Raw genomic sequence first — 27,647 nt, 5'->3', positions numbered from 1 at the left:
CCTCGCGTGAAACTTTGTACCTAATTTATTAGCGAACAGGGACTGTCAGCTGAATATCCTCAAACAATGCTGTATCTTCCGTGTTACCGGGAATATACCTGTACACATTGTACAGATTTGGCTTTAGCTTTTACCGACTGAAAAAGGATGTAAGTACGTATTTAAAATTTTAAATCAAATCGGCGTCAGAGGTAATTAATAGGCTTAGTTTTAGTTGGAAAGCATAATATCAGTTTCGTAATTTTTTGATATTATTTAGATGTAGGTTAACACGTCAGTATACCTACATAGCTGATTTATTAAAATAAGTGCATTTCTTAGACACTGACGCATGTCTAAGACTTCGGTTGGGATTTAGATTTTAATGATTTTAAGCTTATTATATTTTATTGTAGATAACGGGTACATACCACGGTACGGTACGGTATAACGGGTACGGGATTAAGATTTTAATAAATACCCCGTGGGGCCCTATTGATTTTTCGGTATAAAAAGTAACCTAAATAGGTAGGTATACGTCTAGACTCTAGATGATGCTAAGTACCTATTTCTATGTACTTCACAAGATCGGATTAGCGGTTTAACCGTAAATAGGTACCTACATCCTTTTGCATGTAAGTATAATATTAGTATGGACTGCTGGTCTAACATTGTGACCACTCTCTTTTGATAATTAATTACTTAACTATGAATTTGAATAGTTTAAATGATTTGTAAACGAAACAGAGTAGCGAACTATCTGCAGAGGTAATTATTTCATCCCCAATTAAGAGATACACTGTTACAAGTATAAGCCGCACAGACTTTGCAGCATAAAACTGGAAGCAGCTTGTACGCAATTCATCAAGTTAGCAACATTAATTAGTGGAACTCGCTCGTCCTATTCTTCGAAGTTATAACGCTGTTGGAAAATCCTGTGTATGAATTTACAATTCCAATTTTGTAGCCATAAATTTCAATGTTCCAGAAACAGTGGTGCTTAATAATTTTAAATGTAGAAATAAAATTGTAAACGTAAAGTAGCAAAGCATATTATATCAAAATTATTTAAGCTTTTAAATACTCCATATAAGTAGGCAAGCAAAGCTCATACATTCGTATTTCAAAAAGTAAAGACTATTTTCGTACGCTTGTGTGTAACAAGCACTCGAGACTACATAGAAAATAGCAATGACTTTAACGTACCTTTGGGTAAAACGACACATACGAGCATGCTTAAAAATACAGGGTGTAACCAGAACGCTAACAAAAACGGAGACAGGTGATAGTACGTACCTACCTACTGATGATTACTGATAATATGATACCACAAAAAAAAAACGCGAAAAATAAATAAAAAAATCCTATATTTTGTAAAAGTTCACGATCTATTTGAAAATAAAACATCAGACTGACGCTAGAGGTTATCAACGAAGGTTGCGTAAGTAGGCCACTCGTGCTATAAGTTGGTTTGCATGAAATAAATACTTAGGTACGTTGGTACGTATTTTTTATTTAGATTAATTTCACCAAGCACACTGCACCTTGAACGCACGTTCCCGGTAGTTCCTGGTTCTAAGCCTTTATTGATGGGGTGATTGCTTTCTGAACTAGTTAGGGTTAACGATTATTATCGGATGCGAGTGATAATAACCGGGATTGAGCTTAATGTGTTTTCAGAGACCGTACAAGGGGAAAGTAAATGGGCAATGCGCATATATTTTGGTTTCACCAAAGTTATTCAGCTACATCTCAAGTTAATGCTTCATTTATTGTTACTACAGTTTAAATTAAATTCAGCATTGCACTGGCAATGCATTTAGCAAGTAAGTATTTGGATTTTGTTGTGTGATTTGGTGTATTTTTAGGGTTCCGTACCTAAAAAGGAAAAACGGAACCCTTATAGGATCATTTTGTTGTCTGTCTGTCTGTCGGTCTGTCAAGAAACCTACAAGGTACTTCCCGTTGACCTAGAATCATGAAATTTGGCAGGTAGGTAGATCTTATAGCTGACATTCGGGGAAAAATCTGAAAACCATGAATTTGTGGTTACATCACACAAAAAAAATTAAATTGTGGTCATGAACTAATAATTAGTATTTTCATTTTTCTAAGTAAGATAACTATATCAAGTGGGGTATTATATGAAAGTTTTTCACCTGTGCATTCTAAAATAGATTTTTATTTATTTTTATGTATCACAGTTTTTGAATTATCCTGCAAAAGGTCCGGTGCAAAGGACTGTAGTGCGGAACCCTCATTGCGCGAGCCTGACTTGGCCGGTTTTTTACATTCAGATACAAGTTAGCCCTTGGCTTGGTTACGGCTTTGCCTGTAGGGTGGTAGTTAGCCACGGCCAATGCTCTGACCAGACTAAGAGATAAAAGGCTACATGCACACCACTGGGTCAGGGAGTGAGGAAAGTTATAAAAAGCTCGTTACAATAAATAGTGTAGTAATTTTCTAAAGCAGCGTTTCATTCAGCGCTGCGACAGCGACGAAATCAAATATTATTGCAGTACCCGTAGTATAAGATTTTATGTCTCACCAAACGTTGCTAGAATTCGAGAGTCGAAACACAATAACATCAAAGTAAAATGGACCTAAAGAGCCTTGAATTAAAGTCAAATATTCAATGCCACTGATTTTAATTTCGCAATGTTACCGCTTGGAGCGCTGGCTGTAGAAGTGTAGACAAACTTGAGCTTTAAAACAAGGCGATTAAAATCCAGTTTACTGTAACGCGGAAGTATTTCGACTCTCGAATTTGGTTTGGTTTGGTGAGACGTAAAATCTTGTACTACGGGTACAGAATACATTTCGTCAGCAATGCTAATCCGTTCGATACACGCGTATGCTGCGACTATTGTAACTTAGGAAAACAAATCACCGTCGGTCGAAGACTGTCAAAGGCCCGGGCGGCGTCACTAAATGAGGACCTTGATTATTTTATGGACCTATTTGTTGTAATATATTTATTTACGTAGGAGTTCCTACTTTGATTTGATCCGAAAACGGAAAGTATGAATGCATCAACGAAAATATGGACGAGCAAAGCAAGCGTTATAATTTTTTTTAATCTAATCTGCTTAGGTGCTGGAGGCAAAATAGCTAAAAATAATATTATGACCTGATTTATGATTTGACTACTCACTGAGGATTGCTGAGGGCTCTATAAATCCTCCGCTCCACGCTCAGTCCCCCACTGAAACGAGTTATCATCATAATATCAGGTATGCAACTTACGAATGTATTTACGAAGGATTTCGCACAAAAAATCCCTGTGCTATTAAAAACAGTAAACCTCATTATGCCGAACAATCATCTCAATACTCGATATTTCCTGTGCTGTTGAACGGGCGAGTGATGACGTCATTAGCGGTGACGTGGCGGAATTGTAAAGACCAGTCGGAATCGGTTTGTACAGTCTATCAAAACTTTACTCACTGGAGGATTTTTATTCAAGAGGCAGGTACCTAATGTTTTTTTGATTTTTAAGAAGAAAAACTACCACAGTTTACGACAGTCAGGGAACTTGTAACAAAACGTCGAGGCTTCGACGTCACTGGCAGGCGTCAAATGTTAGTACATTTTGACGCAGCTACCCCTAATGTAGCCTTATTGTTCTATGCTTATATTTCACCATAGTCTAATAGTTGACATAATATCGTCGATTCAGGATCAAACCGAAAGTTCCCTCACTCTAGTTCACTCTGACACTACTTAGTATGAATTTTCCGGAAAAAGAAAAAAGGATTCTAAAACATATTTATTTTTATTTTTATGCATACCTAATAGTTTTTTATTTATCGTGCAAAATGTCGAAAAAAATACTCGAGTACGGAACCCTCTCGGCGCGCGGGTCTGACTCGCACTTTTTTTAAAATCCGATCCCGATTGAAGGATCACAATATTGCGAACACCACTCCAATTAAACCTGTCCCGATACTGATTTTTCCCCTGAAGCACCTACTTATATGAGTTTTGCATAAAAAATGTGGTTTTCGTAAAAATCCCAATTTCCATAATTATTAAAACAGATTTTTCTACTTTCTGTACCTATCGATTTCCTTAATTTGAATGAGTCTTATTGGAATATTTTTATTTTAGTCTTTGATGTACCTAACTAGGACAAAAAGTTGCTACCTCCCTCTTTAGAAACTTATGAATGGAAATTCCGTACCGTTCCGTACAAATATTTATTTGAGTCGTAGTAGTCGAAGGATTTGGGAGCTCACCGAAGTATTATCCCAAGAAAACCCCTAACATGTGATTAATGGAAAGACGCCAAGATCCCAGCGATAGATACGTCGCAAAGAGAGGCGTAGGTACTTGGTGTTTTCTTAGAAAATTTTTAATTATTTGATGATTCAAAAGAACTTGGAGAGTATCATAATATTTTGAGAGAGTTTCAGTTCCGTAACTTTAGTCTTCTCTAGGAATTTACCACACTCGGTCTGTGATTTCAAGCACACTCCAATAAGCAAAGTTCAACTCAAAGTTTGATAGAGAGTGGATGTTGTTCTATACCTCTCGAAGCGATCTCAGAAACCGAACAACTTTTGTTTGATTTGCTTTGCTTCTGATAGTATCTATGCATATTAAAGTTGGGAAACCTATATGTAGAGTGAATCAAACATATTTTTTGTATCCCTGTAAGTACCTACTGTACTTTAATTTCTTTTTTTGATTTCGGAGATCCTTTTTTTGATGTCATAAGTAGGTACCGTTCAGTTCACCACTCTTGAACTACTCCACTTTTGAAATACTTGGACTAAAATCGTACTTTTGACATGAAATTTGACACGTAAAGTTAAAATGGCGCGTGAGGAGTTAAATCTTACGCGTTATACTTATTTCATAATAATATATCACTAGGCATAATTATTGGGTACCAAGTAGGTACTTCCAAGTAGGTACATCTAATAAAATCATAATGCCAGTTATCATAAGCGAGGGGACTCCAATTTGGAAAATTTTATTCGCATTTATGTTCACCTAAATTAGTTCGGTGAACGGCGACGCGACGCCCGTAATTTCGCAACTCAATGGAGGACAATTTGTGACGTCACGGGCAGACATTTTGTGTACGTCGTGCGATACAAAATGGAGGCGATAAATATTTCGCGAGAAGCGCTACGACGCGATGTGAAAATGCGAGAGCACATTTGAATCTATTTTGTGATACGGTGATATTGCTAGGTACTTTGAGGAACTTACCAAAGTAAATGTTTAGATAATAATAATCAAATAAAGCAAAATAAGAAGAATAATAATCAAACACTATGATGTAAGTATAAAAATAAATAAAAATCTGTTTTAGAATGCACAGGTGAAGCCCTTTCATTTGATACCCCACTTGATATAGTTATCTTACTTCGAAAATTGAAAATACTTACCTACTAATTTTTAGTTAACCACAATTTATTTATTTTTGTGTGATGTAACCACAAATTCACGGTTTTCAGATTTTTCCCCTAATGTCACAACAAAGTAATCCTGTAAGGGTTCCGTTTTTCTTATTGAGGTACGGAACCCTAAAAATCAAAAGGATCAGTACCTACCTTCCAGGGACTACGGGAGGGACTACCATTTTAATTTGACAGCATTGTACTTCTCGGAGGGCTAAAAAATACCCGTGATAACGGGTAAACAAAACAATAAAATATTTCAGCTTTTTTCGCATCCAAAATTCTTACTCCCAGTTGTATTGTGTCTGGTTGGATACCACACATAATTATTTCTGGCCACACTGCGATATGTTCGAGAATTGTAGATGAAAATTATGTACGCAAAACTAGGTCATCCTGGCCACATGCGCGTAAGAGCCATGTGGCCATAATTTCATCGTGGTCAGTTATGTAATACCTACCTAGCTTATTTTAAGCTGTATTTCATTAGAAAGAGGCTTTGCTTTAGTATACTGAGGCTAATTTGACTGTTTTTAACTTTTACTACAAGGTAACCATCGATGCGACCCAGCTGGGAACAAAGCCGGGACCACCTACCTACTTATATACCTAATTATTGATAATTTTTATGATGGGATATTTTATTATAGCAGATATTTATACGGGGAGCAAAGGAAGGAAGGAGAAATCCAATCCATCAGCCTGTATGCGTTTGAAGAGCGCGCCACCAAACGGAGGACCACCTACCTCATCCATCCGCTTCCCTCCAACAGTTTAGGTCATCGGTCCAGCAAGCATCGTCCTACATTGCGCGTACGTGGTCTCCACTCCAGAACACATCTTCCACGGGTATCCTATTGCCACTTCAGCTGCTACCTTCGTTAATACTTATCCTTAAGGATTAGCAAACGTAGTAAATAAGTAGGAAGGTATACTGAACGTTGATTATTTCTTATGAAAAGTTATTTCCTATGAATCGAATCCAAACAAAGCGAGTGATTTTTTTCCGTAACAGAGATGTAAGTGATAAATCAAATTTTATAAAACAAGCCCGAATATACGATATTGGACTGGCAAAGTTTAAAATTGGCTACAGCTGAACAAAGCCAAGTGAGATAGGAAAGTGCATTTGATTTGGCACCGCTTCCGTTCCACTGAAATGTTGCACCTCGCGGAATGATAGCATTTCATGCGGAAAACAGTAGGTAGGTGAATTTGTACCTAACCAGTACATATGTACTGTGAATTTTCTGCAATATAATAATTAGTGGACTAAGAGCCAGCGATAGCCAGACCTTCGTTATTTTATAAAAGCTGAAAGTTTCTCTGCGCATTGTTCTCAACACAGGTAGGAATGATCACCGATTATGAAGTTTGTTGACTAAGAAGCATTGAATTTTTAATTATGTACTAAAGCGATAGACGTCCACAGCTGGACATAGGGATTTCCATACACCACGATCTTGCACTGCCTGAATTCAGCGGTTCCTTGCGACACGTTTGATGTCGTCTGTAAGGAGTTATTGGTTTTTCGAACTATGTGCCCTGCCTACTGCCACTTTAGCTCCGCACTCCAAAATTAAAAAGAGACACGCAAGACTTTTTTTTTGTTTTGATGTCCTCACCAAATATAAACATTACGTAGGTAGGTACCTAGAGGAAATAAAATTTAAGTACCTACCTATTTACTTTTCAAAATTAAAAAAAAACGCATTGACTCTCATCTCATGCCTTTAGCCATGCGCTTCCATTGCACCGTCAAAAATCAAAAGTAAAAGTAAGTACATACGTATCCGTTAATTTTTAGGGTTCCGTACCTCAGAAGGAAAAAAAGGAACCCTTATTTTGTTGTCTGCCTGTCTGTCAGTCTGTCCGTCTGTCCTGTCTGTCGTGTCTGTCAAGAAAACCTATAGGTTGACCTAGAATCATGAAATTTGGCTGGTAGGTAGGTCTTATAGCAGACATTAGGGGGAAAATCTGAAAACCGTGAATTTGTGGTTACATTAGACAAAAAAATTAAATTGTGGTCATGAAATAATAATTGGTATTTTCAATTTTCGAAGTAAGATAGGTAACTATATCAAGTAGGGTATCATAAGAAAGGGCTTCACCTGTACATTCTAAAACGGATTTTTATTTATACATCATAGTTTTTGAATTATCGTGCAAAATGTCGGAAAAATACGACTGTAGTACGGAATGCTCGTTGCGCGAGCCTGACTCGCACTTGGCCGGTTTTTTTTATTTAAAATGCCCAAATTATTTATACATGCTCTTTTACTAGCTCGTATATAAAATTCGGTCACCTCAGGCGGTCACGTTATCATGACGTTTCGCGGGTAACCACTTTTGTACGCTAAAAATTTCCACGTTGCAAATGATATTATAATAAAACTGAGATTCTAATAACCTGAATAAAAGGTAGCGCATGACAGGACCTCGTTGTGTAGCGTGTTGGTCACAGATAACCACAAAATTTCCACTCCGTGGTGTTGGTAGTGTGTGATTTTGATCGTAGAAAAATGCCACGACTTCACTTGACGTGCAATTGATCTGGTCATTTCGAGTGTTCAATTAAACTTGCTACCCTCGATTTATTTTACTAGAATATAGTACCAAAACGGTCCTACGACCTCATATCGGTTAACAATAAGACCCACTAACTATTACATCGACGGATGACATCAAGCTCGCTGGGAGCTGTCAATCACAAGCTGTACAAAACTTTGTCCCGTGGAGATGGCAGAACAGACCTTATTTCTAGCTCTAAGGTATACAGTGCGACAAGGCTCTTTTGGCACTTGACATCGACAGGGGGCGCTGTTGGAGAACAAAGGCTTGACTATTCAAACAAGAACAAAGTGGACACTTGACGGCAACGTTAGTTCCGATTTTCGCCACGCGCCAAAAGAGCATTGTCGCACTGTACTTATTGTTTGAAATAACGACGACAAGGTAGTTACAACTGATCAGAGTAAAAAGTAAAAATATTATGATGTAATGTAATGTATGGTAGTTAGTTAATATTTTCTAACAAGTCATAAATTAGCCTAGCTACACTTCTTTACTTAGGATAACTTTTTTTATTCAGAATAACTTGCAAGTTATCCTAAACAAATAAATCGGTCCGCTTTTCCCCGTTGAATTTTTTTACGTAATTCAACTGAGGTGCTTTTGAAAGTGACATTATCAGTGCCATGACATATTACGGTGTACCGCAAGTGTGAAAAGGGATTTGGGTTTTTAATTTGATTTTTATCACGATGATAATATGTTTTGTATATTCCATGAAAAATTAACATTTGACTGCCGTTTTTTCCAGAGCCTGTGTTTTAAAGCTAATAAGAGGAAGTGCTTCTACTTCAGCTCGCATAATTTTAACTAAACAAACTAGGTAACATACCTACCTACATTCTACAAACATTGCAAGTTAAATAAAAGCTTGTAAAGAGGGGTGACACTGGTACAGAAAATTGTCTTCATGTTGGACTTGGAAATATGAAAACACATTTTACCGTCCATAATAAATGACTGGAGATATCATGTTACAATTTTCGTCCGCCCATACTAAAAGACCAACGCGCAATGCCTCGTTATTTAAGTTGAGAAGTTGATTTCTCTGGGCCTCAAAGCTGGGCGGAAAGCTTCTGATTGTAGGGGACGATGCAGTCTATCATCAAGATTAAAGCCAACCTGGAAGGGAAAACTAAGCCCATCATCCTAATTGACCCTATATCTATTATCTAATCAGTTTCAACGTCGCTCGTCGCGACACGGCTTTACCGGTAGCTTACTTGATAACATTTGAAACCATCGGTCATCAATATAGCAGATTCTGAAAAACTTTATAAACTTAGCACTCTCTGCATTACTAAAATCCTTTCTCCTGTGGGATATCTTAGTATACTACCTAATGCAGTGGACTCCCAAATAAACGTAGATATTAACTTAAAAAAACGTAGTCAAAAGAGATTTTTCACCAAGTAAAAGTCCTTGATTTAAGCATCATTTATGAACGCAAAATAAGACCTACATCACGTCGAAGATTTCAAACGGTAGCTACAAAGCCATAAATCCATCGGTATTCCTTGACCAATTCCTCGACCCTTTAGGAATATTGATGAGCGTGGGCAGACCGCAAATCTTAAAAAATGTATTTTGATTACTTAAGTACTGAATTTTTTAAACTTTCCTATCCATTCTAGGACCTATTTGTACTTCGGCTTTTTTATTCGACATCTTTGATTTTCCGGGATAAAAATAGCCTTAATCCAGCCCATTAGCTATTATACATGCAAAAAATTACTAGACAATACAACAATAAATGATTGTAAAATGATAGAGATTTATAATTAGTTATTTAAGCCCATGTAAAACATTAAATCACAGTTATGATGTGACTGAATCACCATTGGAAATGATCGCATAAAATTTGATAATATAATTGAAGACGAATCGCTTACAATGTCTCAGATCTTCAAATCTTCGTCCATTATCGGGATTAAGGCAACCGACTCTTTATAGATATTATTCCCGTCGCCCTTTTCAATGCTATAGCGACTTTTGCCTGGTCGGTGGGTTAAATTTTGTCTGGTAGGAGGTTTCAACCGTAGCTACGTACCATCCTTACCGCCAAGCAATGTGCCATTCCTGTGCCGGGCGCTTATTAAAACTGCTTTATACATATATCACTTCCAAGTCAGCCCGCTTCCACATTAGACTGCCAGATGAGATCGCAGTCAAGAGCAAAGAAAACTTGTGATCATCGAAACAACAAACTAAGCTAGCAAATATTCCGTTTTATACCTGTGATTTTATGATCAATGTAGAAATAAGTACACGAGGTGGTTGAAACTTTAAACGGTATGTTCTTGGACAAATATCGCTCCTGACAAGTCACGCTCCTTTATAGGTAAATTAACATCGAAATAATGTACCTACTAGTATTTTCCAACGAACGTTTTAATTAATTTTGATCTCAAAAGTCAGAGTTCGTTAACTTCATTCGACCAAAATCATTAATTTTGTAGGTACGCGTGCAACTAAAAAGGTTTTGTAATTGTAATCGTTGAACTTAAATTGAATCCTGTAATAGGTACCATTTCAGGCATGTCATGACCTGCCGTATGCCACAAAATATGACAAAACTGAAATTACACATCTAATTGCCTTACTTACTTGATAGCATGACGAAAATATAGCCTAGCTTCATCCATGCAGGATTTCTTTAAACCAACGTCGGCATTATGTAGATTAGATGTCTGCTTGTCTTCTCAGATCGAACGAACCGATATCTAACTCCGATTCTGCTCGATCGCAAACGTACTTTGAGTTCTTGAATATCTTTAAACTGCTGAGTCTTTTTCGTATTGTAATACGTTTTTTGACCCACATAAGAAAAAAGGTCGCCGTCTAAGTAACGGTCTTTGAGCGCGTGAAAACTCGTCACTCGTCGTTTGGCGATTTTGAGAAGAGGAGGATATCAATTCGATGTACTCGTATAAAATTATTTTTGTTTCGTCGATGTCCAATAATAATGTCTTCGCGTACATTGAAATAGGTGAACCAATTTGGCAGATTCATTTTTCATAAGTTAGTTTATAGTTCCATCATAAGGGTAGTCCCATATAAAGGTATATGAAAAGAGCCTCCCCGCGTGGTGCTTAGTTTTATACCGATCACAAGCACCCGGCGTCCTTGGAAGCAGCTACTATACAAACAGATAAACTAAGTAGGCTGACTAATCTTTTCACCACGATGGCCACCTTTAAGACCGAGCCATCGCAGTTCCGGCTTTTTGGGCTGCCCGTGTTTGAGGTGACCGTCGACTCGAGAAGAAGAAGAAGATATAAAGGTACATATTGATGTTACAGAACCTTTCGTGTGCGATTACGGGTCGCACTTAACCAGTTTTTTAAATTCATCCAAATTAAATAGAGTAGATAAAAATATGTATATTCTGTCTACTTTTTCAGCAAGCCTAAATTCATGTAGCCATTGTAATGTTGCCATAATAAAGGTCTATCTATCCATCTTCTGAATAATAAATTACAGTGACTTGTGAGTATATTGGCAAAATAATTACGTACCTAAGGTTCCCTAGCATTAACGATAACGTAGATAGAGGTTGTTGAATCAAGAAGTTACAAAACTTGTAAACAAGAATTTCAGTACAGAAGGTACGGGCGCCAGATCATTAGTGTAGAAACACATTCACATTTATATTTTATTTAGAATTCAAAGATTTTAGTTAAAAATATGTATACAGGAAAACATCGTGTGAAAACCTGCATGCCTGAGAGTTCTCCATATTGTTCTTAAAGGTGTGTGAAGTCTACCAATACGCACGTGGCCAGCGTGGTAGACTATGGCCAAAGCCTTTCTCACTGATGATATTTCTTTATATTTCACATCAGTGGATGAACTAACCCGATTTGTCATCTTATTTGGCGTCAGATTTATGTAACTTCAGATGTGGTAACGTTAAAAAGCAAAAATAAGTAATATCTTAAAAACGTGGTAGAGTCCTAAAACATCATAAGTGACACAAGTTGTTCTACATGAAATTTCATTTCTAAGCTCAGTTTATAAATTTTCTAAGGTTCTAGTGTATGGGCAGGCAAATGTCCATACGTTGACACAAAAAACAAAAGATTACAACACGTCGAAAATATCTGCGCACCTCGCTGGAATGCGCTTTCCCTCACGCTTCTCCGCAGCTCGCCCGTTTTCGCCTATCTACCGGTGCCAACGCAAGCGTGTTGCATGACGTCACTAAGCTAGATATTTCCGACGGGTTGTACAATATTGGTTTCTTCGTGCTCGTAAGCGCTTGGCGGCTTGTCTGAATTGGACATGTTGAAATTATTTTATTTAACAGTGTGTCACTACACAAATGGCTTAAACGCTCTATTCTCCCAGTCGCCATAACTTTCCCAGTATCAGATTTATACGTAGTATCAGGCCAGTTCCGCACTAATTGAAAGCAGGGTTTTTAATTAAAAGTATCTTCTGAGATCTTCGTCTTGTGTTTCGCTTCTTTGAACACATTTTTTTGACAGGATACGGTGAATTGGTGACTTCAATTTACTAAATTAATTGAGCTTCAAATGGACTATAATTGAATTTCTACAAATCTATAAATTGAAATGTCTGTGTGTGTTTTCTAAATGCTCCTGCATTTTAGGAGTCTGACCAATATGTTCTTCTGTCTATATTATAACGCAGACCAGAAAGGTTAAGTGGTTTGTGATATTAGGCATAATATTTATGTAAGTCTATTCGTGTCGCTCTAGTGATAAAATCTGTAGCTTGTTCTTGAGCTTAGCTAGCTATAGTTTCTTGCAAAAAAAGCCCAAATAGGTACCTTTTTTTAAAAGAAAATCTTAAATTCGACTAGGAATCAAATCCTTATGTTAAGAATCCGAGATCTTTAGTTAATTTCACATCGCTAAGATTTCGTTAATTAATGCAGACAGGCCTGCTATACATTCGATATCTTTGATTTGGTGATAGAAAGCACTCATTAAACAAATTTTTAAATAGTTTTAAATCATATTCAAATAGTTATTCAACTAAAATAATATAACTAATGTAGGTACTCATAGGTAATCTGCATTACACTAGTTTTGATCTATCACTGAAAATATTATGAGTGCTTCAATCGCTTGATGAATATTTAAAAAATAAATTTAAAAAAATAAGTTTTAATTATAAAATGGTCTAAAGTACCTATTCGTATCACGTTTACTGTACGCTGTTATGGGGCGGATTCAAAACTGTAAAGTTTGGGTCTTTTAGGATCTCTTTTTAAATTTTACTTTTGTGCCTCCGTGTAGCAAAAGACAAGCAAAAGGATGGATGGGGATTTTTAAAATATTTTTTATTTTTTGTATAAAGATGCTGCAAAATTGTCTCCCTATAGATACAACTGAATTTATAAACATGTTTGATAAAATTTTCTTCGTATGAAAATGATATTGCGTCTTGTAATAACGTCAGCGCACTTTGTTCCAGCGGTACAGTTGGCTGACATAAAATGAAAAGCACATTTTATAAATTTTTCGTTGTATGAAATAATTAGTGTTTTGACAGAATGTGGAAGGACAAAAGACCAGAAGAAGAGAAAGGGAAGAGCAAGACCAAATAAAATGTGGATTGGATTGCGAAGGGGTGGATAATGCGTTGACGGATGACAGAAGTGACTGGAAGAGATGTTATACCGACCCCACGTAGAGTGGAATAAGGTCAGACAGAAGAAAAAAAGACAGATATCTACAAAAAATTCTATATTTTACTAAGATCAGATTCAATTGTTGGTTGAAAAAATATTGTAAATCTTTGTACACCATAAATAAATAAATAAATAAATAAGCCTTTTATTAACTGAAAAAATATAAATATGTAGGTATACACAGAATCAAATTTTTCTAGTAGCTAGGTACTCACACTTTTCATACTTTACTTAGTTGAAACAAAATTTGTCTTCTATGCTTATTTCCTTATTTTTAAACTTTCAGTGATTTTACAACTAATCAAGATAAAGAATACACGATTTATAGACGTTTTACCTCATTGTTACCTAGGAAGGTACATCAAAACATTAGAGAACTTTTGTAATCAATGAGATAAGTTGAACTTGTAACAATGTATTTAGATGACGTAAATTATTCTATTTAATATAGGAACATTAAATAATATTTGAATCTAGGACGACATAGGTATTAACGTTTTTAGAAGACAACTTAAATTATGCGGTTATAGAATAATTTACATTTTCAACATTAAAAAAAATTATTTACTTATTTCTAACACAATAGATACCTACCCATTACATTTAAGCCTACTATATAAAAAATTATTACTTATCTAAACTATTTTTATATTTTCACAGATATTTTAAAAAGATTTGTACATTTATTTCAGTAAGTAAAGTAAGTAGGTATAACACAAATATTTGTATGATTATAATAAAATTTTTAGTGTAGATTCTATGTTTGGTACAATATTTCTTTTTGACAACTTCTTGATTAAATACTATATTAATTTAACACTTTGCAATACACACCACTTTGTACACCATAACATGAGGTAATTCAAGGGGCGGACCAACAAACGTCTGAAAGGTCGGCAACGCATCGGCAGTTTCTCTGGCGCTGCAAATGTTTATGGGCAGTGGTATACCTACACTTAACATCAGGTGACCCCCCTGATAGTTTGCTCGCTATTTGTATTTTTTTAAAACTATATTTTAAATTCATTGATATAGCTGATACAAAAGTAATAAAAATAGACTCGACATTTTATTGCAGTTAGTTATTAGTCGATTGTATGTATATTAGTGAACAATTATCTAATAGAAAAAACAGCTTTTTTGTGGTTGACTGTACTGTAGCGTATACAAGGGGAGCTTTTGAAAGGCGGCGCTGAAACGAATGACCTAGAAAACTGTTCTGTGTCTCAGATGAGACCATGTATTAAAGCGTGATGTAACGTTTAGGATGACGGGAAATTGGAACAGACGTGGTGCGAAAAATATGGCACTTTCCTAACGTGTTGTATATATCAAAACTTTAACATCTAAATTAAACTATAATGACATCGTGGGAAAAAAGGGAAATCTGAGTCATGATTAGCATGGCTAATATTCTTTAAAAAAAACTTCGTAACTACGGTATATTCTCAATGAATAGACCCTTCGTATAGATCCCTCTATTCATTGAAAATAGACCCTATGAAAAAGAATACGTGATTGGCTGACCAACTGACTGATCTATTAACGCACAGCTCAAACTACTGGACGAACCGGGCTGAAATTTGGCATGCAGATAGCTATTATGACGTAAAAGTCCAATAAGAATACATTTTTGAAAATTTCACGGTGAAATTTTCACCCCTCAGGGTGTAAACACAGGGGTTTGAAATTTGTGTAATCCACGCGGACAAATTCGCGGTCATAAGCTAGTTTACAAATAAGATCAATAAGAAGAACCTGATAAAAGCGACAACGGCCACGTCATTAATAAAACAACTTACTATTAGTCTAATTACGAAATCAGGATTATTGATTGGATTAATTTGATCAATTTCGTACCTTATCTAAGTAAAGATAAGATATTAAATCGACGTTTAACACATTTGGGTGTTTTCCGTAGGTATGTTATTTGATTAGATAATTCCCGCTTCTGATTTTAGTATCATTATAGTTGTAATAAAAGAAAGTTGAATAGCTCAAGTAACTGTGTCATTAAGTAGTTTCAGTAAGGCAAAATGCCGCTTAAGAAAAACGAGGCGAGAAGAAAGAAGTCCGTTTCATTTGAAGGTGATCATGAGAAAATTACTGTAAGTAATATGTACCTATCTAAGTATGCTTTCGATTGGATTGAGCTAATATTATAAATGCGAAAGTGTGTCTGTCCGTCTGTCTGTCTGTCTGCTAGCTTTTCACGGCCCAACCGTTTGACCGATTTTGATGAAATTTGGTACAGAGTTAGCTTATATCCCGGGGAATGACAGGCTACTTTTTATCCCGGAAAATTAAAGAGTTCCCATGGGATTTTAAAAAACCTAAATCCACGCGGACGAAGTCGCGGGCATCATCTAGTTATTATTAATTATTGAGGATCGTAATAAGCCAATCAGAACAATTGAGATTGTAATAATGATTTATGCAGGTTTTACGAAATCGACCTACAGGTTTCCTTCCGTTATAACTCGAAGCTTGAAGGTATAATGAAATATTTCAAGGTAGCCACATACGTATAAAATACAACATTCAATCATTAAATCATTAACGCAGAAATGAGGGCTAGAACTAAATGTTCACTATTTTTTTTTCAGATGACCGAAATACTCTCAAAAACCGTTGTAGCAGTGGTATTACTAGCATTACTGTACCATTTCTATATGTACATATACATCAGCATAGTAGCTGTTCCTGTTTTGCCTAAATTTGACTTGAACCTTTGGTGGGGACCAAATAATACCAAAGTTCAGGACAATTCTATAAGACCGTATAGAATAGTTCTTTCGGATTCTGTAAGTAACTTCTACTTGTGTGAGTATAACTTCATTTCGTGTCATTCCTCATACTCACAAGATTTCTAGATAAGTAGAAAGAGAAGAAGAACTATAGGTACCTTTTAATTCTTCAATCATCGTGAATCCATTCTTCTTGGTGCATTTGATATTCAAACAAATTCCAGTTCATTTGAAGATCTGCTGGTTCAGAGATAAGTAGTCGAGGTTTTATTAGTGTATCTCACACTGATAAAGATTTGGCTTCTATAAGACTCAACTTGTCATCGAATAAAAGAAAATCCACAAACTATTGTTAAAAATATTAACAACTAGATGATGTCCGAGACTTCGTCCGCGTTAAGTTTTTAAAAATTCCGTAGGAACTCTTCAACTTTCCGTGATAAAAAGTAGCCTATGTCCTTCCCCGGGATGCTAGCTACTCGTATCTCTGTACCAAATTTCGTTAAAATTGGTTGAACGGATGGGTCGTGAAAAGCTAGCAGACAGACAGACAGACACACTTCCGCATTTTCAGACTCCAGGAACGACGCTGATATGGGGGATTCTCTGAATGCACACTCATAAGTGTGTTGAATTTTGCGTTTCGGTCGGATTTTGTTTTACGAGAGGCAAGTGTGGACAGCATCCGAGTTGATAGCATAAATGCACCTGTGGACACCTCATTGGTGCATTCAGGGGCCCCTAATATCAGCGGCGTTCCTGGATCCCGGTAAGTGATTAAGTACATTCAAAAACACTGACCGTGGATTAGTTCATATTCTTAACAGCTATGTTTAGAGAATATAGGCTGCCCAATAACCAAACATTGGGTAGCTGTGGCCGCCGGGCACCTAGAGGTGCTACGGTAGGCTACTTTATTTACTTACTTAAATACATAACTAAGTACTAACATTACGGACATACTTATGAAGAAATATTGTTACTAACACACTAACTTGGGTAAATGTATATATAAATGTACTTATATGGACTTTAGGCTGAAATAAAAGATTATTTATTTATTTCATTTACAAACATCTCAATCCACCTTAGTAATACTTGGTTCTTGAGACAAAAAAGTCTCTACCAAATGTGTCATTGAGTTAAAATATCTCTTTTCTCTTTTGTATCCAAAATCTTATAATAACTCTTCCGCGATGAATAATTGCGCATTCCATAAAGATTATGAAACTTCGGTGAACCAAAAAGCCTGTAAATGAAGGAAAGTAAAGCCAATTATAAGTTTTCGTTAATTAGAGCGCCGAAGTTTGGATTAAACTCTTAACAAGGTTTTGATAATATTTTAGTACTAGACATTGTTTATAACTCCACTCGGATTACGAAAGATGTACAGCTTTCGGATATTAATTAGGTATTTGCTTATGGTTATAGGCACTTTTTTTTACTTTGATCTGATGTATTTAACCATCTTATTTAATTTCGAGATTTTTGAATTGCCAATATTTCGACAGTTTTTGTATTGCAAAAAATTAACTCTTCAGTACGAAAGATGTCAATCCGTATTGCTAATGACTGGTCCACTGGTTTCTAGCGGACGTGACAGATTGAGCGCGTGAATGCGTGTTCGGTTTATTGAAGCGCGTAATGTAAAATGAGCGTAATACACGCAGGAAAAACACGCGCGCAGGCACGCGTAATGTAAAATGAGCGTAATACACGCACGTGTCTGAAACCGCCCTTACATTTCCTATAATAGATGCACAACTAGGATACAAAAAAACTAATTTTAATTTAGATAGTTTGTACCTTCTACGACATTTTCATATACCTATTTGATTTTAATGGCAATTTTTCAGATGCAAGAGAATCTGCGGAGGAAATTCGAATCGTACCGTCGAGCGATACGCATCAAAAGCTTTAACGAATCCTCGGAATATGGCATCAACTCCGATGTGCTAGGGCAGATATTTGCCCATTGGCAATTCAAATATAATTACAGGGAACGGGCGAGATATCTGAATAAATATAACCATTTTAAGACAAATGTGCAGGGTTTGGATATACATTTTATTAGGGTGAAACCGGATATTACGGACAATGTTAAGGTAGGAAGATTTTGGAAAGCCATGTTTTAGATGCGCCTTTTTAGAGAAAAATACCCATCTTCTATCTACCTATTCACAATAAAATATTCAATTTTTTATTTATTTAAAAACGATTAATAATAATAATAATTAAATAAGGTATTTCAATCAGTTCACTTATTTTATTATATTATTCTTTAGAAATGTATTATAAGTAAAACAAGGCAGGTAGTTACGGTAGTAGTGAAATAATAAATTCTTTTACACAATTTTCTTTATAGGAAAGTGATTTAAAAATCTGTCACGTACAATAGCACAATGAGTGAATCCAAAGTGGGTGGGATCGATAGAACGGAATCTAATAAATTTGCGGAGAAATAATGAAAACTGAAGTTTAGTTAGTGTGATTTTATTTTCCTAAATGAACAGGATTGTTCTTAATATTGAAATAATATCTATGAATATTATCCGATGAAATTGTTAGAAATTACAATTTAAATAGTTATTAGAAACTTTGATACGAATATTCATGGAAATAGTTTGAAGTTTGAACAATTTTGAACAATTAACTACAAATATTATTTTAATGAAATCTCCAGTTCACACTGACCCAACGTGATCAGCGAGTGCCAGCTAACTTGTAAATCATACTCGCTATTGCCTAGATCCTTTGATGTGTGCACTGTAAAAGACGCCTATCGTTCACCACACAATCATAATCGCCGAGCGTTATAGATCAACGTATACAAGAGACAACGATGCTGGTATCAATTAGCAAATTCCGTATAACCATAGGTGCATCGCTTACCCACACAAATACGTGGAGCCAAAAGGCCACATGCTAATAACATCTTAAAGTAATCTTTATTTACTTTGGCAAATCGGTGGAGGCGTGATCAGGCGCTTGAGGCGCGTCGTGGTGCTTGATTCTCTTACATATTTTGTTTTCAGTACACTAATAATTTCAAGCGTAGTATTATGTTAAAGTAGCTACCCTACATAAAGCTGAATTAAAGTTAGTATCAAAAATACTTGTCTTCACTCCACTCCGTCAGTAGGTATGCGTCGGTACATACTCGAATAATCTGTTAACGATTTACAGGTTCTTCCATTACTTTTGCTTCACGGATGGCCGAGTTCGGTGAAGGACTTCTACGATATTATCCCACTTCTGACCTCACCTAGACCGGGACATAACTTCGTATTTGAGATTATCGCACCAAGCCTTCCTGGTTTTACTTATTCCCAAGTAAGTAATGCGGTGATAGCCTAGTGATTAATGTGTCGACCTTCTGTGCAGGGGGTTTGGGATTCAATCTCGGGCACGCACCTCCAACTTTTCGGAGTTATATGCGTTTTAAGCAATTACATATCACTTACTTATACGGTAAAGGAAACATCATCAGGAAACCTGCATGTCAGAGTCCTCCATAATGACGAAGTAAGGGCACTATTAATGAAAGTAGTTAAACGTAGTAGTTATTCGTGGAAAATAATATATCCTCTTCATTGTAGGGGGCAGTCAGACCAGGACTAACAACGTATCAGATAGCCATCATCATGAGAAATCTTATGGAGAAAATTGGCTTCAAACAATTTTACATCCACGGACAAGACATCGGCAGTACCATCGGTTCCCACATCGCCACAATATTCCCAAAACAAGTTCTTGGGTTTCACACTAGCACCCCCGTCAATTATTCAAAATTGGCACAACTGACGTTGATCGTTGGAGCTATATTCCCCACATACACAGCCGGAGACTTAGCTGATAAAGTATACCCTTTGAAAGATAAATTGAATTACTTTTTAGAGGAATCTGGTTACTTACATTTGCAAAGTACAAAACCGGATACTGTAGGTAAGTTTTAGGCCCTTCTTACATTACGATACTTACAGACGACTAGTATCCTACGCGAGTCTCCAAGATGAGTCGCCGAGGAGTAGCAGACATACATTTGTATGGTGATTCGCACACTCCGCTACCGGTAAACTACGTGTCTGCTACTAATGAACACCCGCCGCCTACATCGCGATATCCGCCGTGTAAATCTCGGCGGATATCGCGGCAAAACTCAAAAAATAGCGGCATAACAGCAGTTCAATATTACAGTTCAAGAAATAAAATATTTTTTTGTCTTTAGTAGCATAACGTACGAAAAATTTGTTCAAGAAATACAAGAATTCTTTGTTTTTAGTAGCATAACGTACGAACCTCGAGTAGCGAACATGTATTCTATTGGCATGCGACTGGGGTATCGTCTATTTTGCGAGTATCGTTAATCGTAATGTGTGAAGAGCCTTATTCAAATGTACGACCAAAGCTGAGGTTCGGTCTCACGGGTGCGCCCTTAAGGCACAATACACAAATCTTACCTATGATGTAGATGTAGGAGTAAACATACCTACGAAAATAGATCACAATGATCTACTTATGCCTTTTTCTGTATTTATACGTCATATTATAGATCCCAATTTGCATTGTTAGTTTAGTTGTACTTTTTTACATCTTTACTACTCAATTAATTTGAAAATTTAGCAGCTAGCATCCTGGAAAGAGATAGGTTACATTCTATCCCAGAAAAATAATGGGCTCCAAGTCCAGTGGATTATAAAAAACCAAAATGTGAACGAGAGCTGTCGCGGAAAAAGCTAGGTTTATAATATAAATTACCTAAGTGCTCGTATTACTTCTACAGTACTGGCACACAGGATAGGTTCAATCGTTAAAGTAACGAATAATACTTAATTTAATATCGATGGAATAAGATGAAGAAAGGCACTATAATATAGGAGCCTATTCTATTTGGTGTATAACGCTCATTAGTGTAATTTAGTAAACCAAGGGCCAACCAAACACTAATGATCTATATTGGCTATTTACTTTTGCTCAATGCCTCAGAGACCGCAATAAGTAATTGTTGGTCTCACTGATTGTTGGGCCTGATAAATAATAAATTATTCATCAACCTACTATTATACTTAGTTAGCTTAATAACAATAACAAGATATTTGGTCCATACTGAATTTGTAATGATTATGATTATTTGTATTTTAGGCATAGCTCTCCAAGACTCGCCATTGGGACTTGGAGCTTATATTATTGAGAAATATTTACTCTTCACTAATCCTAACAACAAGAACATCCAAGATGGTGGCCTTTCCACCTTCAATAAAACGGATTTGCTTGACAACGTGTTGATGTATTGGACAACTGGCAGCATTACTACATCCCTGAGGTTGTATAAGGAAGTAATTACCAGTCATGACACGGAGGAAGCTCTTACAAGGTGAGATTACAAGTTTCTTATCACTTTTTGCGATTGCTCGGCCCTAGGTCCTCACTTAGACCTTTATGATAGAGCTTCTCAACTCTTGGGAAATCTAGTTTTCATTCACAACTGCTTGGCAGACTTTCTTGCATTGATTCTACGCTCATATTATTATGAAGTAATTATTCATAACCCAGAATTACATAACATACCTTACTAGCTTAACCCGGCCACGATTCTCTGTGGCTCAGTCTGATATATAAGGAAAGGAAATAATTCCCGTTTTCATGAGAACTTTGGAAAAAAGCACATAAAACACTCTTTAGACCAGGGTCGACACTTAACTTTTAAGCCAAAAAAATTATTGTCTAAGTAATTAAGGTCTACCTATGCTTATAGGCTGATTAGGTAATAATTATATTTTTTCAGGATACCAACCCCTGTCCCGACGTGGGGTCTTCGAACGAAATACGATCTCATTCACCAACCTGACTTCATTCTGCGATGGAAGTATCCGAACCTGGTAGGCGTCACAAATGTGGATGTCGGTGGCCATTTTGCGTCATTTGAAAAACCGAACGAAGTAGCTGATGATATTTATAAGGCTGTTAAGAATTTTTCGAGTAAAACAAAATAAAAATAAGTAGTTTTTGTTTGTTAAATCCTTTCTTATATCTATAGATTTAACTAATCCATAGATTTTTGGAGTTTATTTATTAGTACTACTAATTTACTAATTTTATAGTTGGTAAATATTTCTACCAGTTTTCAAAATGCCATTTTATTTTTAAAATTGTTTGACCGAGGTTTTATTTTAAAACTGCCGTAAACCGTTTATCCAGACGAAAGCTTGAAAATTGAGTAACTGGTGGTAAGCGTTGCTATTTTTTTATTTAATTTCTCTTAGGATTTGTCGCCCTAGAAATCTAGCTAGCTTGGTACAAATTTGAGTATTTTTTATTGCGATGTAAAGTTACCTGGTTGTTTTTATTACTTACTGGAAAAAGTGGCATTAGTTTATTTATAAACATTCTGTATGGGATACTTTAAGTAACTATACTGCAAAACTAAGCTGAAAAATCGTATTTATTTGGTTTCGAGAAATTAATTAGGGCGAATGCCTAACATTTTAATTTCATTAATTTTGTAAAATGAAATCATTACTAACTTTATCTGAGGACTTCCCAAGCTCCCAGTATTTGGCGAAGCCAGATTAAAAAAAGCATATAACGTGTGGTAGGATTCGGAGCTTTAAAATTGAGTTAACTAGAGGCAGGTCTGTGAGTTATTGGATTGTCGATTTTCGTGGCTTCGTTTCGCTTTGGTTTTACTGGTTAGGTTTTCAATATGGCAAATATAAACAGCGTTTACCTATAGGAAATTTTAATGCCAAATTTTCAAAATAACAATACTTAGGTATCCATTAAATACCTACTGGCTATTGCAAACTCTTTAAAGTTTTCAATAAATTTAAGATGATTCAAACAAGTGAACTAGGTCAGTGAAGGACTCCTTAAGAAGTAATGGGGCACTTCTTTAAAGACCCCTTAATTGACTAAATTTTGTGGTATGTTTTATTTCGTGTTGATTTATAAATATTGTTAAGTACCTAAGCAAGTTAAATAAGCAGGTAATTTATCTAATGTGTAATATTTTTGTTAGTAAGTTAGATAAAATTTAGTTATATTATGTATAGAAAATAGTTGCATGCTTAAGGTATATAATAGGTTACTCTCGGGTTAATACAACTCGCTAACAAACTTCCTCACTAGTTTAGTAAAAAATATTTAAATAACAAAAATGAGTAGGCTTAGACGAAAAATGACTATCAGCAAACTGCAATTATTAGATTCTCATTATTGAAATGCGAAAACTCCTTGATTTTTAGAATACAACTTTAATGTCTCTCATTTAAACCATAAAGAAGCTACCGTCCTCATTTTCCCATTCCGATTCCATTATAAATCAATTTCAAAACAAGCTAGCCAACTAACTCAATAAGCAATAATCGTTTACAATCGAATCAGCATTGCTAAATCGAGTTTGGCGTGTCTGCGGGACTAACAATCTTTTGGATTTTTCTTTCCTTCTCTTCGAGCAAAAAAATATACTGCAATGAAGCTTATTCCTTTGGGTTTCAATCAATAGTGAGAGTACTGAAAATAAACTGACGCAATTTTAATTCATCTTTATGATTATATTCCTTGCATTCTATCAAAGAGTTAAAGAAATCTTTCCGTTTCCAATTGCTACAATTCTTGGGATTGATGCACCACCATAATAATATCGAGATATCAGATTCAATTTTTGTCCGTGTCAAACAAAAGTCCCATAGAAATTAAACCACATCTTTTGCTTCTTAAGGTATATTTTCATATGACCTGTTCATCAATTTAAGGAACATTGCTCTGTGACAAGCTCATTTGGTTCGCAAAACAGTTTTACCTGACTTTCCTCTTCGCTGTGTAAAGATTAAGCACTGTTTTCTTCATTACACGGTACACTCAATGATAATATTATCTAAATATATAAAAGGAAAAGGTGACTGACTGACTGACTGACTGACTGACTGAATGACTGACTGACTGACTGATCTATCAACGCACAGCTCAAACTACTGGACGGATCGGGCTGAAATTTGGCATGCAGATAGCTATTATGACGTAGGCATCCGCTAAGAAAGGATTTTTGAAAATTCAACCCCTAAAGAGGTGAAACAGGGGTTTGAAATTTGTGCAGTCCACGCGGACGAAGTCGCGAGCATTAGCTAGTTATATCATATTATCATACTGGATGACAGTAGTCTCTGGTCAATGCTATTTGCATGTGTCTGGTAGGGTGACCTTTTGTTATATCATAACCGTAAGTAGGTACCTACCATAAAGCATAACTGATAAGTTGATCAACTCACTCTCAAGCTTTTTACGATTCACAAAATACTAGTCCTACATCGATAAAGTATAAAACTAGAATTGGAGTCAGTAAAAAGGGATAAGGAAAAACCGCAGGAAGCCCATTCAATCCAGATAAAAGGTTTCCAATTCTGATGTCTTTTTAGAAACTTAGGAATATATCGAAAAATCTAAGTCGAATTTATGCTGAATGCCGAAAAGTTTTACGTATTTCAGTAATTTAAAATTCTAAAATGCATTTTACCAGAAAAATATGACTCAGTTGATGAAAACTGACTATGTATCTAGTTATCAGTTTACTACTTGCCTTTAATATTTACTGTTGCTAAGTTTGGGAAAATAATTTTGATAGTATTATTATTAGTTTCTAGAGCGTGTTTACAAAATTTTATTGAATTGATTGATTAATTTTCAAATAACTAATTTCAATAACTCTAAATTTAGTTTAGAGGAAGACATGAGAATCGGCGCCATTGTAACAGAATTGAAAAATGTAACTTGTAAAACTGAATCACAGCGACCTTTGTAAACAGATTCTTTAGTTCTCAACAAACCAACTAATTAACGAGATGCATTCACGGAGCTCGACGCGCTGCGAGTGCAATTAAAATGCGCTTGATGACGAATATGCTATGTTCTTCTCTTCCACCCGTACTGTAATTGTGGCTGCAGATAGGGACAGAAGATGCACTATGAAATTAAGACTGAAGGATTATTATAATGATGAACTAGTGAATGATATCCTTGATTTCTTTTTTCATTTATTTTAACCTAGAGTATTTTATTTTAAACTTGTCACCAAGAAATTAAGAATAAAGTATGTATGTTGAATAAGCTATGAAGATAGATAAAAATGTACCTACTGGATTCCTAAATCCTTCTGCGTTTATTTAAACAAGACCTTTATACCTAAATAAAAGTTTAATAAAAAGAAAAAGCGGAATAATTTTATCTACAAAGTTAATTTAGTTAGGGCTAAGCCTCGGTTGATCCAATAAATTTTTCTGTTGCGGAAACCCAAGGCTTTATTACATGAAAATATTATCATAACACCCACCATGGCGGAAATAAGGGCGGAAATATTAAAATTTGGGGAAAGTAAAATTATAAATGAAAATTAATTATACAGTCTTTCACAATTCTGTTTTGGAAACGTTATTGTTTATATTCAATGTAAAATGCAATTTTTTTTTCACCAAAATTATCATGAAAATTCAAATTTTATCTAGAAAATTGTCTCATAATTATATAGAGTGAATAGGTATGTACAGTCAATTATTATGTATCGGCATAGATAGTGAATAAACAATCAGGCAAGCGCAATCTGACCAATATACCTACTTCAATATAACAAACATTGCTTTTTATTTGCCAAACAATGCTATATATAAGATATAAAAATATCTTACTAAGTTTTTCTTTGTTAGATTAAAGCAAAAACTACTAATTTGAAAAATGACTCGCAGTATAATTTAAGTGACTTGTCTATATCAGTAATTTCGTTGAAATTAATTAACCACACTCACATTTTACATGTCAATTAAACAATATAGGAGATATCTTCGCAGTCTTCCATCCCACTCTTATGACGTGTAATTACTACGCGAGCAATAGAGAAGACTATAGTATAATTTGTAAACAAGTGCGCTCTAATTGCAGTCGTAGAGCGTCGTGAATGCACCTCGTTAATTAGTCGGTTTGTTGACGACTGAAGGATATTATGTTTACAGAGAGCGCTATATGACTCGGAAAAAAGATACAATAATTAATTATCGTAGACTCTGCGGTGCTCTACGGCGTAGAGGCTAGAGGAACTTAAGCCTAAGCAAGAGAATTTATTTAATTCATCTATACCAATATTATAAATGTGAAAATGTATCTGTATGCTAGATTTTCACGGCCCATCGATTTTGATGAAATTTGGTACACTGATAGTTACCATCCCGCGGAAGGATACATGCTAAGTTTGGTCACGAGATTTTATAAAACCCAAATCCTCATGGACGAAGTTGCGGGCATCATCTATTTGGTAAGTACAGACTACAGAGATAGCTTGCATCCTGAAGACGAAAAAAGACTACTTTTTATCGCGGAAATCTAAAGAGAGAGAGAAATTTTTGAATACCTAAAAAAACACTTTTTTACAACAAACTTTGATTGGTTGAATTTAGATTGGTATATCAAAATTTATCAACAGAAAGTACCTTATTAGGAAATATACAAGCCATGCAAATTATAAAGTTATGTGGGAGAAAATAAAAACAAAGGAATATCAATTTAATACAACAACAAGTAAAACTAAATGTAGTAATGGTAGTAATAAAAAAGCGTTTAAATAAAAAGAACTCGAAACAAACTCGGTTAACGATGCAGTATTATAAATACGTCTACCAAACAAAACCAATAGAAAAGAGTTTTGAAACTGGCGAGAGAGAGTAAAGAAAAACAATTTTGCACTATTCGAACGTGTTTTAGCGCGGATTCTAAGGATTGGATTTAGATTGCTGGGTCCGTAACTGTACTTAAAGTTTCTTGAGTAAGTTTGCACCAACTTTCAAACCAAATCACATTCTGTACTCGCTGGCTGGCTCGTTATCGAGTCTACGTTTTAATTACCGAATTCAAATTGATAAGTGTACTTGCTACTTCGACATCTGCACTCTCCAGTAGTATAATCCTGTTCAACTGGAATTAATACAGTCTAATCTGAATTCCTACATAGGCATTTCGGTTGTGTCATAGATGGACAGACGACATCTAACAAGTCGGAAGGAGGCACTGGATTTAGGCAACGTAAGGCCGTGGCATGTGGTAGCCCCCACAAGAGACCTATGTTCAGCAGTGGACGTCTATCGGTCGTTGATGATGATGATGTAGATTATTGGTCCAAAACTTCGGTCCAATGCTGATCCTGTTGGACCTAGTAACATTGTATTACCCTTTTACGAAATAGCTCACTAATAACAGCCTTATACATGTGTAATCCTTTTCCATAATATGTTCTAATGT

The 27,647-nt window shown here is 35.6% G+C and overlaps 2 protein-coding genes across 2 annotated transcripts in view; one reads left to right on the top strand and one right to left on the bottom strand.

Moving 5' to 3' along the window:
• Positions 1-27,647, bottom strand: part of LOC117983961 (serine protease inhibitor 77Ba-like) — a 144,147-nt gene that overhangs the window by 67,608 nt on the left and 48,892 nt on the right. The window lies entirely within an intron of this gene.
• On the top strand, positions 15,478-22,363 carry LOC117984019 (juvenile hormone epoxide hydrolase-like). Its single transcript, XM_034970668.2, has 7 exons — positions 15,478-15,731; positions 16,230-16,427; positions 18,227-18,475; positions 19,557-19,703; positions 19,970-20,315; positions 21,513-21,744; positions 22,156-22,363. The coding sequence occupies exons 1-7, from the start codon at positions 15,660-15,662 to the stop codon at positions 22,361-22,363; spliced, it is 1,452 nt and encodes a 483-aa protein (XP_034826559.1). The 5' UTR covers positions 15,478-15,659.

The sequence above is a fragment of the Maniola hyperantus genome, chromosome 7 (genome assembly GCF_902806685.2).
Source record: "Maniola hyperantus chromosome 7, iAphHyp1.2, whole genome shotgun sequence".
Classification (NCBI taxonomy): Eukaryota; Metazoa; Arthropoda; class Insecta; order Lepidoptera; family Nymphalidae; genus Maniola; species Maniola hyperantus.
Note: the sequence above shows the minus strand (reverse complement) of the source record. Positions and strands in the feature narration are given on the sequence as shown.